The sequence below is a fragment of the Haliaeetus leucocephalus genome, unplaced genomic scaffold (genome assembly GCF_000737465.1).
Source record: "Haliaeetus leucocephalus isolate CR32 unplaced genomic scaffold, Haliaeetus_leucocephalus-4.0 Scaffold92, whole genome shotgun sequence".
Classification (NCBI taxonomy): Eukaryota; Metazoa; Chordata; class Aves; order Accipitriformes; family Accipitridae; genus Haliaeetus; species Haliaeetus leucocephalus.
In genome coordinates this window covers 760,152-773,063 of record NW_010972528.1, presented here as the reverse complement: position 1 = coordinate 773,063, position 12,912 = coordinate 760,152, and the positions used below count along the sequence as shown (strand labels likewise).

Here is a 12,912-nt window from a genome sequence, read left to right as displayed (position 1 = left end):
TTGCGGTCCATCAGCACTGTTTACGCATTCTCTGAATTATGATTACCTAAACAGATGCTGGAGGAGTATCCTGCCATATAGGAAATTGAGTGTTGTGGCTGATCACCCAAATGTATATTGTCTTGTGCAAATTGAATTCTGAAACGTATTGTGAAGAAAATGGCCAGCTGTGTGGCAGACGATGATTGTTGCTGGGTGGAGGGTAGAGTTGGGCTAGAAGGTCCACAAGCATGTTGTATGCATGGGGATGCGTATAAGTGTGTGTTAGCCATGGAAAGTTGAAAGTCCTTTGATTAGATGGCAGGTGAAGGTGTCGATTACACTGTCCCCCAGCGCTGAGCCTTCATTTAATCTCCTTCCATCACTGCCTTGATGATCAGGTTAACATCGTGGACTTACAGGAGAGGCTCTTCACACACTCACTCTTGCTTCCTGACCCCTTGAGCTGTCCAGTTCTTATGTCTTTAAATTTATGAAGTTTGTTATTTTAAATTGCATCCAGACTTTGGAGGTGCTGCAGAGAAAGAGTGCAGTTTCAAATTCAGCTGCCTAGTTAGAGCTGTGATTCTTTTGCTTTCTTTTGTTGACTTTGTTGAATGCAGGTGTGTAGCAGTACCAATACAGAATGAAGTCTCTAAGCAGACATATTTTGTGCAACAGACCTAGTTCTGTATGCATAAAGCATTTCACTGGTGTTAGTAATGTAACAGAGGGTGCAGAACATATAAATGCCTTAATTTAAAGGCAATGTAATAAGTTTATTTATAGAATCGTAGAGTAATTTTCATTGGAAGGGATCTCTGGAGGTCATGCATCCAATGCCCTGCTGAAAGCAGGACCAACTAGATCACATTACTCAGAAACTCATCAAGTTTTTACTGTCTCCAAGAATGAAGATTCCCCCAGGGAGCTTTTCTGGTCCCCTGATTCAGTGTTTGACCACATTCATACTGAATTTTCTCCCCCTAATATCTAATCAGAATTTCCCATGTTGCAACTTGTCTCTTGCCTCCTGTCTCCAGTCACCATGCATCTCTAGGAAAAGTGTGGCTCTGTCTTTTCGGTACCCTCCCATTAGGTAGCTGTAGGCAGCAATAAGTGTCTGAACAACCCCTGAGTAAGACTGAGCAACCCAATTTCCTGTAGCCTCTCTTCATCTTGTTGGCCTCTGCTGGACTCACTCCAGTTTTGCTGTCTGTCTTGTATTGGAGAGCCCAAAAGTGAACATCATACTCCAAGTTTAGAGTCAAAAGTGTTGAAGAGAAGGGAGCAATCCCTTCCTTTAACCTACAGTCTTAGCAACACAGCCCAGCTTGCTAATACAGCTTGAGCTACACTCTTACTAATACAGGCCAGCATGTGGTTGACCTGCTTCACTGCTGACTCCTGCTCTACTTGTTGCCCAGCAGGACCCCCTGCATCCTTTTCTGTAGATCTGCTTTCTCTCCATTCAGCCCCAGCCTGTCCTGTTTTCTGGGAATATTACAACATGGTGGAAGGGCTCTTCAGTTGCTTTTGTTCAGCTTTGTGAGGTTTGTGCTGGATCATTTCTCCAGCCTGTTGAGGTCCTTCTGAATAGCAGTATGCCCTTCAGTGTATTGTCCACTCTCCTGTTTGGTGACATCTGTGAGCCTGCTGAGAGTGCACGCCGTCCCGTTGTCCAGGTCATTAGTAAACACATTAAACTGTATTGGCCCTACTATCGATCCCTGAGCAACAACACTTGGACTTTGAGCTGCTGATCACAACCCTTCGGTCCTGACAGGCCAGCCAATTTTCCACCCACCTTGTAGTCCACTCAAAAATTGTATGCTTATCCATGTGCTGGATGTAGCTCCCGGACGTACAGCTACATGAGTTGTCGTGGGAAAGCCGGGCCACCTTTGGATCTAAGTGATCCTGGGTGGCAGAGGAGGACTCCCACCGGGCTGCAGACTGAAGGAGGTTGGCCTCATTGCGGTGTAAGGGTAGAAACAAGCTTTTATCCAGCTGAGCAAAACAAGTGCAAAGTGAAAACAGGTTTGAGTGAGGAACAATATTTGGGCAAAGTGCTGGGGTGAGAGAAATGCTTACTGAACATTTTTCTCAGCCAGGTATTCAACGTTGCTTGTGTACACAATTTTTGGTTGGGTTGTAGAAGGGGTACTCAACAGACAAGGAGCAAACTGCCATGATGCTAATTAAACCTATTGACTTTCTGCCAGGCTGTTCATTAAACCTTACTGGCTATTTATTTAGTAAAATATTCAGGATTTTTTCCAAGTATTTGATTTTGTAGCTGTGCTGTTTCAAATAGTAATTATTTGCTTCCTATGTTGACTCCTAAAATTGGTTCACATTACCATTTCAGGCTGATCTGGTAACATTACATTGCAGCTTTTGATTAAAATAGTCCTAACATTAAAAATGGAGAACGATGTGCTCTTGCTTCTGTGCAACTGTTTCACTGCCACCCAGAAGGGACTGCTGTGTGGCTGAGAGGTGGGATGTGTGAAAGAACTGGACATACTGGTGTGGGTACCAGACTTCCTCTGGCTGGGGACAGAGAGCATTGCTGGGAGCACGCCTGGGGCAAGACTGCAGCTTCCAGATTGACTCCTGAAATGTTAGCTTAAAACGTGAATTAAGCTCAGCCTGATAAGGTGAACAGGGCATGGCAGCAGTTTCCCCTCTGCTGTTGGTGAGGGTGACCCAACACCCATGGGTTAGAGCTGCTGTAGCTGGCCAATCCATCTCACCATGCTCCTGCCTCGCTGCTGGTTCTTACCCATGGCAGATGAAGGCACATACACCACGGGCAAGGGAGGAGAGGCACCCTCCTTCGGAGTGGTAGCTTGCATCTGAATCAGATGCAGAGCATTGCAGAGCTGTGCCTGGGGGTAGCCTGACTCTGTAGCTGAGCGTTGTGTCTGGCTACAACTCTGTTAGTCATCCTAGGCAGTGGCTGCCTCTGCTTAAATATCTCTTTTCTGGCATGCCAAATGTAAATAAAAAGGGAAACCATACACTTTTTTTCCATCTCTTGTATTTGGAACTGTAGCAGCATAGTTGAGGATGAAGCTGTTCTTTGCACAGTATTTCTCAGGTGCTCCTGGCTGCAGCTTGGTCCGGTTGCAAGGCTGTTCTCCATCTGTAATGCAAAGTGTTGAATGTTCATTCCCGTCTCTCTGGCTGGTAAGAAGAACTAGTTATAGCCTAAACTGAAGCAACATTATAGTAAAACTCTGTTTCTAAAGCCAAAGTGAGTCTTGAAAACTAACTCCATAGTAACAGAGGGAGAAGCAAAGAAAAGAGGAGCTGCTCTTTAGAAAATCAGTTTTTTGGGAGAGATGTCTGAAACATTTAGGCTTTTCCCTGAACCTTTCTCCAGATGCAAAACCTTGCAGAGGAGGGGACTGGGGAGGGACGATACTTCTGAATACGACAGGTGGTGAAATACAGGGTCAGAGCTGGGATTTATTGAAATGCAGTAACATTTTGTAGCATGTTAAGGATGTAGTCAAGCAGGGAAAAAAATCCTTTGTCTTTTTAATTCTAATATTTTTCCCCCCACAGGTATAGCCTTTACAGACCTCCCTGTAAGTACACCGATTTTCAGTATTTTAACTAAGGGTGCAAACAGAAGGGAGGGGGAAGAGTGTGGGGTGTGATTTTTTTTTTTTTTTTCCTGTTTGATGCCCCGTTAAAAAAAATGGTAATGCACATTACTGAATGGTGTGAATGCTCCTTTTTCTGAAACTTCGTAATCCTGTGGCTGGGTTCGTGGGCTACTCACATGCCTCCCCTCTCATCCCTCATTACCTCTAAGAATTTGTTGCTCCTTCTCCTGGAAATAAAGCAAGGATTCAAACTTCATTATAGATCACTGTCTTCCAAATGCAGCTTTGACTGTGGGGAGTATATGTGCAAAGTCATTGAGTAGCCTCTCATGTCCCATCATCAGAGAGCCCAAAAATGCCTAATGTTACTATTATTCTCAGCTTCTTCCTCTCACGTTCAAGTTTTGCAGCCACGGTGAAGTTTTTCCTTTACCACAGTGTGGTTAGGGAAGGGTATTTCTGAGAATGAAGGTCAGGCTTAGCTGGCTGTAGTGTGTGTCCTCATTGCACGGGTTTTTGACAAGCCTCCGCCCATGATAAGTAACTAGCTCATGGAATTACTGGAGGAATGTATTTGGCATCCGTTTGGGGTTGATAGTTACTCTTCTGATTCACCAGCCCTGATACTGAGTTACTCTTGAGTGCCGTGACACCAGCTGAGTTACACCAGGCAATAACATCTAGCTGGGTCTTACAAAAGCATGACTTTCACCATGGGTCATGAACAAAAAAATGGTTGCTCTTTTTCAGACTCAAGTGTTCCTGGACAAGGAGCAGGTGTTTAGGAAAAGAAGATGAAACCAGGTCAGGTGTACACCAATACATCCACTGCATCCATTTCTCTCACACATAGAGCTTCTTGTCCCTGAGGTTGCACTCCTATCTTTGTACTTGATAACCCCAAATTAATTTCCTCTGAGGAATTTCTTATTTTCCATAGCTTGTTTGGGCCTCCAAAGTGATCTGTTTTCTTGACTGACTTCCATGTTGTGTGGAAGAAGGCTTCCTTTTCTTTGTTTTGCACCTCTTGCCAAAAAAAATTATTTTGTTCCTCTAATTTTTGTGTTGTGAGAAATAATGACCAGCACTCCCTGTTCACCTTCCCAATTTGAGATTGGTCTGCTTCCCAATGGGATTTATGACTTTACAGATCTCTCCCATATCCCAGCCAGTGTCTGTCTGAAGGATGTTCCAGTTATTTAATTTGCCTTTTCACATCAGCTGTCAACACAGCTTTTTTTTGGGTTCCTAGGCTCTTTGAACTTGGTAACATTGCAGTGTATTCTAAACCAGAAACACTCTTTATGTGGGTTGTTTCAGTACTTTATTCACTTGGTCCAAGTACAGTTTATGAAAGTAAAACAATATTTTACCTGTCCATGAATATTAACCTTTTGGAGTGAGGTTTTGTGACAACCTTGCATCCATAGCAGCAAGACGCTTCTATGATATACCCCTTAGTTTTAGGTGCTCTTTATTTTCCCTCTGGATATAGATTACATTAGGAGTCACAGTTTTACCATATTACTTCTAATTTTTTCACCGCTTTGTCTTCTCATTTGGCTAGACTGCTTCTCTTTTTGACATTAGAGTAGTCTTCATGTTGGGGTAGATAGATGATTACTATTTAGGCTCTTATCAGTCAGGAACAGCTATCCAACACACATACCGTTGTTTTGTCATTTACAGCTAAAGTGTTGCCATAGGGCTTTGCAGCACAGATTTGGCAGGCTGAAGTCACCTGTCCTGCTTAGCTTAATTTGCATCCTTTTGATCCAGGAGTGCACAATATGCTGGTGTATATACATTTAATGTGAACTTGTAGGCTGTTCACCCTGGTGTTCAGTCTCTGTTACAAATAGGGGATGAACGGTTGGGGAAGCAGATGAGACAGAAGGGCTCGTGCAGCAGTGAGGTCTTGCAGTGCAGTTGAGATTGAATTCAAAGCCCTCCTGAGCACAGGGCATCCCCCCATCCTGCTGTTCCTTGATCTCACCAGATCATCCTTGCAGGATCTCATGCTTGTTTGTGTGTCCTGTGCAGAGGAGATGTCATTTTAGTGTTAAACTGGACGAAGACCTGGTCAGGTGGGTTTTTGCGATCGGGTATTCAAATGCTTTGTGACAGAGTCTCCAATAGTTAAATGTATCTCTGTGCCTTTTACCAGCCAGTTTGCTGAGCTGTTTTCCGTGGAAATCTCCTTCTGGCTTTTACAGCAGCAACTAATCCATAACACTATTTTTCTGGACCAGGAAGGAGAACAGTGGATGCCCTATAGGCCTCCTACTATTGAGAATTATCCTCCATGAGATAATTTCTCTTTAAAAAGAGGGTGAGAGAAGCTTGCCTGGGTCATTTCACCCCCTAACTGTGGATGTGAGCGACGACAGGAGACTTCTGCCTCCATGTGGATTTTGGACCTTTCTCTCCATGTGCTAAATGGCTCAGCTGCTCTGTTGCAGCTTCATCCTGAGGATGCCTGCACCCAACTTCGATCACTCCCATCCTCCTTTTCCAATATCCTTCCCTTAATTACTGCCTTCTTCCCTCACCCTTGCAGACTCTTATGTATTCCATGTCCTTTTCTGGCCTTCTTTGCTCCCTCAGTCCATGGCTTCTTGGTTGTTCTTCCAAATATTTGAGGTTACTGCCCTTTCCTGAAGAAGGGGATGCCAAACCCAAGGTAGACTTTTGGTTTAAATATAATGACTATCATCAGAGATTGTAGAAGTCTTGAGGTAGTAGGGAATTTTAAGTTGATATAACTTGCAAGTGGTATTTTTCATTTATTACAGCATTGTGATCCAGGCTTGAACACTATATTATAAGGTAAAGAAGAGAAAACATCCATCATATGAAAGACATAGAATGTAATCTGTGTTCTTCACCTGCTAAAGCTGCAGTCTAAAAATTTAACTGTGCAAACGGGAATGGAAACAGCAGTCTTAACTGAGTGACCCTTGAGGTTCTCTGGTTTGAGCAGCTTGACATGCATTTTTTGGCTCTGGCTTTGTTCCATACCTCATTACTGAAATCCCCCAGGGAGAGGCTGTAGGTTGAAAGCTTTTTCTTGCATTACAGCCCATGTGACGTTGAAACTGACTGGTAGCACACATCAGTGAGAAGCTTGGCCAGTAAGCCCCATTACTTTTACACCTTTCAAGCTTAAATAACTTTTAGGGTTGGCAGGTCAGTGAGATTAGACAATGAATTAATTTGACCCTTCAAAACGTTACCAGTCTAGAAATTGTTTCCTTGAAGTGCTTATTGCAAAATTCCCCTTTCAGAAGCAAATGATGAAGACAATAATTGGCACAATATTAGGAAGTTCAAATGGATATTTTCCATTGAAAACCACATTTTGTTGTGCTAAGTCTCACACACGGTGAAGCACATTTGCTTTAGCTTGCTTCAGTTCCTTCTAAAGCGTGTTTGCATTTGTACGAAAATACAGTGAGGGAAAAAATTGCATTTTGGCTTAGCACAGGCTGAAGTTAATATAAAAATAACTGCTTGCAAATATAAGTGACTATCCCACAGAGGGAGGTTCCCCCTTTTTTACCAATTTAAGTCAATGCTTAGGCCTAACTCTCTTATTTATACAAGTCCATATCAGGTTTATCCTGCCTGGCAGTTTGCTGAAACAATAGGGAAATGTAAAAAAGCAGAATGTGGAAGAGCCCAGGGTGGGATTGCAGGGGTGCAAAGGCACAAGGGGGTTAAAAAACAAGTCAAGATGAGCTAGGGGGTTGTGAGCAACTGGCCACCAACATCAGAGGCAAGAGGTGGTTCAATTGTCACGGGAAAGGTGTGCCTGAAGAACTTGGCAGGAGAAGCATCTGCCTGGTCAGTGGGCTCTGGGATGATGTCTCCCTGCATCTGGCAGGGTGGTGGAGATACATGTAGTTCGTAACAGTTGCTAAACAGAGAGGGCACATCCCACGTGTGAAAAATGGGAATTTTAACTCGGAGATGATTTGAGAGAAGTTGGGGGTAGGCAGCTTCCCCTCAGAGATGAACATACCCAGAAGTGGCTGAAAAATATGTGATATGTTGTAACTTGGGGTTTTTTACTTCTAATTTTCAAGTATTTTGGGTGTCAGATTCCTGGCTTTGGAAGTCCTTGGGTTCATAAAACTTAAAAAAAAGCTAAGTTAATAAAAAAGTCTAAAGTATGAACTGTGGAGAAGATCTGATCCCTCCTTAGAGGTATTTCCTTGTCAGCTAGGTTTGAAAGAAAGGAGAGACTGACTTTAAATATGGTATTTTCTTCTGGTAGCTCTTCCTGTATCATGCTGTATTTTCTTTGCACACCTCTCTAACTCAGTGACTTCCTTGGTGTGAGTATAGGAAAGGAGGAGGTGTGCTGAGTCAGCAATGATGCAGTCATCCTGATTTCTGATTTCAGTTTCCAGCCTGTATTTTATAGATTCATTTTTTTCCTTTGTTTTTTTAAGATTTGATAATTTCAAAGGTAGAGCAGGTTGGTCAGGACCTTATCCAGTTGAGTTTTGAAAATCTCTGAGGACAGAGATGCTACAGTCTCTCTGTGAACCTGTTCCAGTCCTTAATCATCTTCACAAGGAAGAATTTCTTCCTTATGTCCCATCAAAATTTCCCTGGCTGCAGCTTGTGCCTATTGTCCTTTTACTGAACACCCTTGAGAAGAATCTGTCTCCATCTTTTTTATCACCTCCCTTTTGGGAGTGGAAGACTCACAGTTAGATTTTCCCTTTTGCTTTCTCTTCTCCAAGCTAATTCTCTCAGCCTCTGCTTGTATGCCATGCACTCCAGCCCTCTGACCATCTTAGCAGAACTCTGATGGACCCGGTTTATGAATGTCTTGTCCTGGGGATGTGGATGTGGAGGCGGAGAACCAAGTACAGTACTGCAGATGTAGCCATGCCACTGAAAGCAGAGAGAAGTAATCACTTCCCACGACATGCTGGCTCCATTTTTGCCAATGTGATTAGGATTCTGCTGAGTTCTGCCTCGTAACAGTCTTAATACTTTTAGTAAAAAGTAAAATCCACAAGTACAGTAGGTCTCAAAGGGAGATCAATGACATTGCCAATGTCTCAGGTCTCTGCAAGAGTGAAGAATTAGTTGAATAGATTTTCCAGATAATTGTAGGAAAGTCCATGCCCCTTGCTATAGAGGAGGAGAGAATCATCCTGCCTTTCTAACATCTGACGTGGGTTCAGCCATGAGCAAGGCACCGCAACCAGGCATCTTCAAGACTTCAGTTTCACTATATGCATCCGTGTGCCTTGCGCAGTGTCTGATTTCTGTCTCTGTCAGTCTCCAGTGTGTTAGAACAAAGTGAAAAAGCTAACACCAAACAGTTCATGAGTGGCATGAGAGAGATTTCTTCCTAAACCCTGCAGGCTATCAGCAGATGCTCTGAAGCAAAGGATTAGTAAAGTTTGTGTTGCAAACAGAATAGTAATTTGTGCTGCAGAAAAGTAACATGACAGTGAATGGAACATGCTCTTAAAAAAATATGATCCAGAGTGATGAGGACCTGGCACCCCTGTACCTTTTCTGATGCCATTTCTCTTTTCCCCACATTTGAGTGGGCTCAAGGATTCAATTCATATGCATAAGCTTATTCTTAAAATAGCCTGAATTCAGAGAACTTCTAGATAGACTTTGACCACCTGTTTTCAATTAGATCATCTTTCGAAGCTGAATTTATTGGCTGAATTTTAGAGGTATTTTCATGGTAACCTTTTTCTTTTCCCCATGTTCTGGTGGAGGGTCAAAGCTTCCATTTGGGTCTATATGCTTGTTCTTAAAATGAAATTAGTCTATCAGTAGTAGAATTTCTTGTGTGGATGGCTTGCTGTCTTGGGATAATCAACGACCTAACTTCAGAGCTCCACTACCATCTGTTCCCTTTTCATCAGAGGTGTAAAATATTCATACAGCAGCTTCCAAGGAATAAGAGAGTTCAGTTGAAACAGTGCAGAACACATAGATCTGTTGATTGAGATGATGCCCATTTCATTTTTTTATTACTGTTATTTGTTGGCTCTTGAACTTTGGTAGAAATTGCAAAAAACTAAGACAGAAAGTGGACACACCATAGACAGCAGTCATGGCATCGATCACAGACTGCTGGGGGATTGAACCCATTGTTACGGTTTTATGCAAAAACTTTTAATAACTGTACAATAAGTCATGGGGTTCCTTGAGATGTACCTAAAAGACTGTTGCCCCTTCCTATTCCATTACATTTTTCAATTTAAAGAGCAGCTCTTTTGTCTTACCAAACCATGTAACTGGAACCAGAAAGAGAAAGCTGGGTTTAATACAGGTTTCTTTTTCTTCCTTCCCAGTCCAATCTCTACCCTACAGTGGGTCTCCAGACTCCAGGAGAGATAGTCGATGCCAACTTTGGGCAGCAGCCATTTGTGTTCGACATTGAGGACTACATGAGGGAGTGGCGAGCGAAGATTCAGAGCACCATTAAGCGGTTTCCCATAGGAGACAGACTAGGCGAGTGGCAAGCCATGCTGCAGAAGTAAGTCACTGTTCTGGTGTTCAGCTTCTTCCGTTCTGCTAGGCTTTAAATACCTTTTTAATGCTAATTTATGCTTTCTTATGGCAAAAATTGCCAGTCAGTGCATTTTGCTCAAATTGTTTTACCTTCTGTTTTGTTGTTTAATAGTCTTTCCTGTGTAGATTGCTGCTGTTTCAAATGTAAAAGATATGGGAGAAGTTTTCAGCCAAAGACTGCATGAAAGCTTGTAGGAATGGAAGAACATACACTTTGAGGTGATGCACTGGGGGAAGGGGAGTGGAGAGGATACCATAAAAACTCTAACGTAGGAGAAAAGCCAGTATGTAAGTCAGCTGAATTCAGAAGTGAAAGAGCAAAAAATAGTGTAAACCAAAGGCTTCCAAACCCAACCTAACTGAAAACATGATTATGGTACTTTATAAATTTATGAATATTGAATGCATTTCCCATTGCAAAAAGGATTAAGTGGAACTTGATGAGAACAATTGACAAGAGTTGTCAGAGGTCAGGAGTATCTTCTGCCTGAAGAAAGACAGAGTTGACTAAGGCTCCACAGCTTGGAAACAGGTGATTGAGGGAGGTGGACTGTAGCTGTCTGTCAGTCGTTTACACAATGAAAAGCATGACTAGAAAGTGATTATTCACTGTTTCTCAAAACACAAGAATTAGAGAAGAAGCACCTTCTGGCTTAAAAACAAAACAATTTTTTTTTCACTAAGTGTATGAAACTGTGGGACTTGCTGCTGCAAGAAGTTGTGGTGGTTTAAGTACAAGTGGATTTTAAAAGCTACACATTTAAATATTCACAGTAATTCATGGAGGCCAATTCCATAGTTATATTTTAAACCCTTGAGTCTGTGGCTGTTGTTTCTATCTCCGATTGCTTATATCTCTGGTGACAGATAGCTCTGTGTTTTGCATTTTTATTACATTCTTTCCCTAAATACCTGACACTGGTCACTATCATCCAGATGACTTTGATGCAGCGATGATCACATCCACATGATGGTTCTTGTTTTCTGCTAGTCTCGTGTTTACTTATTTGCAGATAATTCAGGGCAACCAGCAAAGCCTTTGAAAAGCAACTAGTGGAAGCTATTGAAGATAATAGTAATATCTTTTTTCAAGAAAATAAGGACAAGGGGGCCTGCCAGGGAGTTTGTAGGGCCTGTAGAGGATAGCAGTATAAAAAGAGACCTTGAGGAAGACAAGACCATATCCAATTGAATTCTTTGCCTGTGTGTCCAGAAATCAGGTAAATTGCCATGCTGGGATGCATCTTTGTGAGGGACTTGGCAGAGGCTGTGTCTGGGATTGAAGTGTTTGTCAAAGGAGCAGTGGAAGAAATAGGTGAGGGGAGTGGAGAAAGTCTCTGGGATCAGATATTTACACAGAGTCCGAATGGGACTCAAGGAGAAAACAGGTGAGCTTGTGGCTGTGGAACAGAGTTTCTGTCTGAACTGCCTTGGGTCAAGAGAAAGGGAGGATGGTGTGTATGGTGCCATGTTTCATGAAGGATTTCAGAAGAGAGTCAGGCAGCGATGGGTGGAGAGAACCTTAATGTCTGGCTTGGACAAATCCATAGAAGCACTACTGAAGGGTAGATACATTGGGCACGTGGAGAAATAGGACGTGGGTTTTGCAAAGAGAAGCCAGCAGACACGTGGATATGGTTCTTGGGCTGCTGTGTTTGTCTTGGAAGTCCAGAAGGCTTTTGAGAAGTTCCCTTGCTGCAAACTAAGGGGGGACTACAGCCGGAGGCTGAGGGCACGTCCAATGTGCATTATGAGTTGTTTAAAAGGGAGACAAGAGAGGGAATGAGTGGGTAAGGGATTGTCACTTTGGGAGGAGGAGACTGTAGAGAAACTTGGATGTGTGCTGGTAGTGCCTGTAGTGTTGAGGGTGTTCAGAAATGGCTGGGAAGAAGGGATCCTCCAAGAAGGAATGAGATCTTTGGGTTATGGTGAATCATTGCACAGAAATGTCAGCTCATTTTTTTGGTAACAAACAGGAAAAAAAAAAAAGCTAGGATTTGTTAGGTGAAAAACAGGACAGAAATAATTCTGTCACTGCCTGAATATGTGATGCACCCTTAATGTGAATACCATGTGAAGTTTCAGTTCTTTCTTTCCAAAAGTATGTAGTAGAAGTGAGAAAAGCATTGGAAAAAAACAAGGCAGGATGTGCAAAGGCATGGGGTGGGTATAAAGCAGGGAACAAATACACAGACCCACAGCACTGGAGAATAAGGGTGTGAGGGGTAAGGCAGAAGTGTAAAAAAAAAATCTTGAATAGTCTTGAGAAGGTGATGAAGGAACAGTTGTACTGCAAGAATTAAAGGGCATCAAGGACCTTCTATGACAAGGTGACCTGCTTAGTGGATGAGGGAGAGGCTGTGGATGTTGTCTACCTAGACTTCAGTAAAGCCTTTCACACTGTTTCCCACAGCTTTCTCCTGGAGAAACTGGCTGCTCATAGCTCGGATGGGTGTACTCTTCGCTGAGTAAAAAACTGTCTGGATGGCCAAGACCAAAGAGTGGTGGTGGATGGAGTTAAATCCAGTTGGCAGCCAGTCACAAGTGGTGTTCCCCAGGGCTCAGTATTGGGGCCAGTTCTGTGTAATATCTTTATCAATAGTCTGGACAAGGGGATCAAGTGCACCCTCAGTAAGTTTGCGGATGACACCAAAGTTGGGAGGGAGGGTTGATCTGCTCAAGGGTAGGAAGGCTCTCCAGAAGGATCTGGACAGGCTGGATTGATGGGCCGAGGCCAACTGTATGATGTTCA

The 12,912-nt window shown here is 43.0% G+C and overlaps 1 protein-coding gene across 1 annotated transcript in view; it reads left to right on the top strand.

Moving 5' to 3' along the window:
• Nucleotides 1-12,912, top strand: part of RANBP10 (RAN binding protein 10) — an 80,264-nt gene that overhangs the window by 50,771 nt on the left and 16,581 nt on the right. The window contains exons 5-6 of the mRNA XM_010583443.1: nucleotides 3,556-3,578; nucleotides 9,941-10,125. Of these exons, the coding sequence (XP_010581745.1) occupies nucleotides 3,556-3,578; nucleotides 9,941-10,125 (208 nt within the window). The remainder of the gene's footprint in view (nucleotides 1-3,555; nucleotides 3,579-9,940; nucleotides 10,126-12,912) is intronic.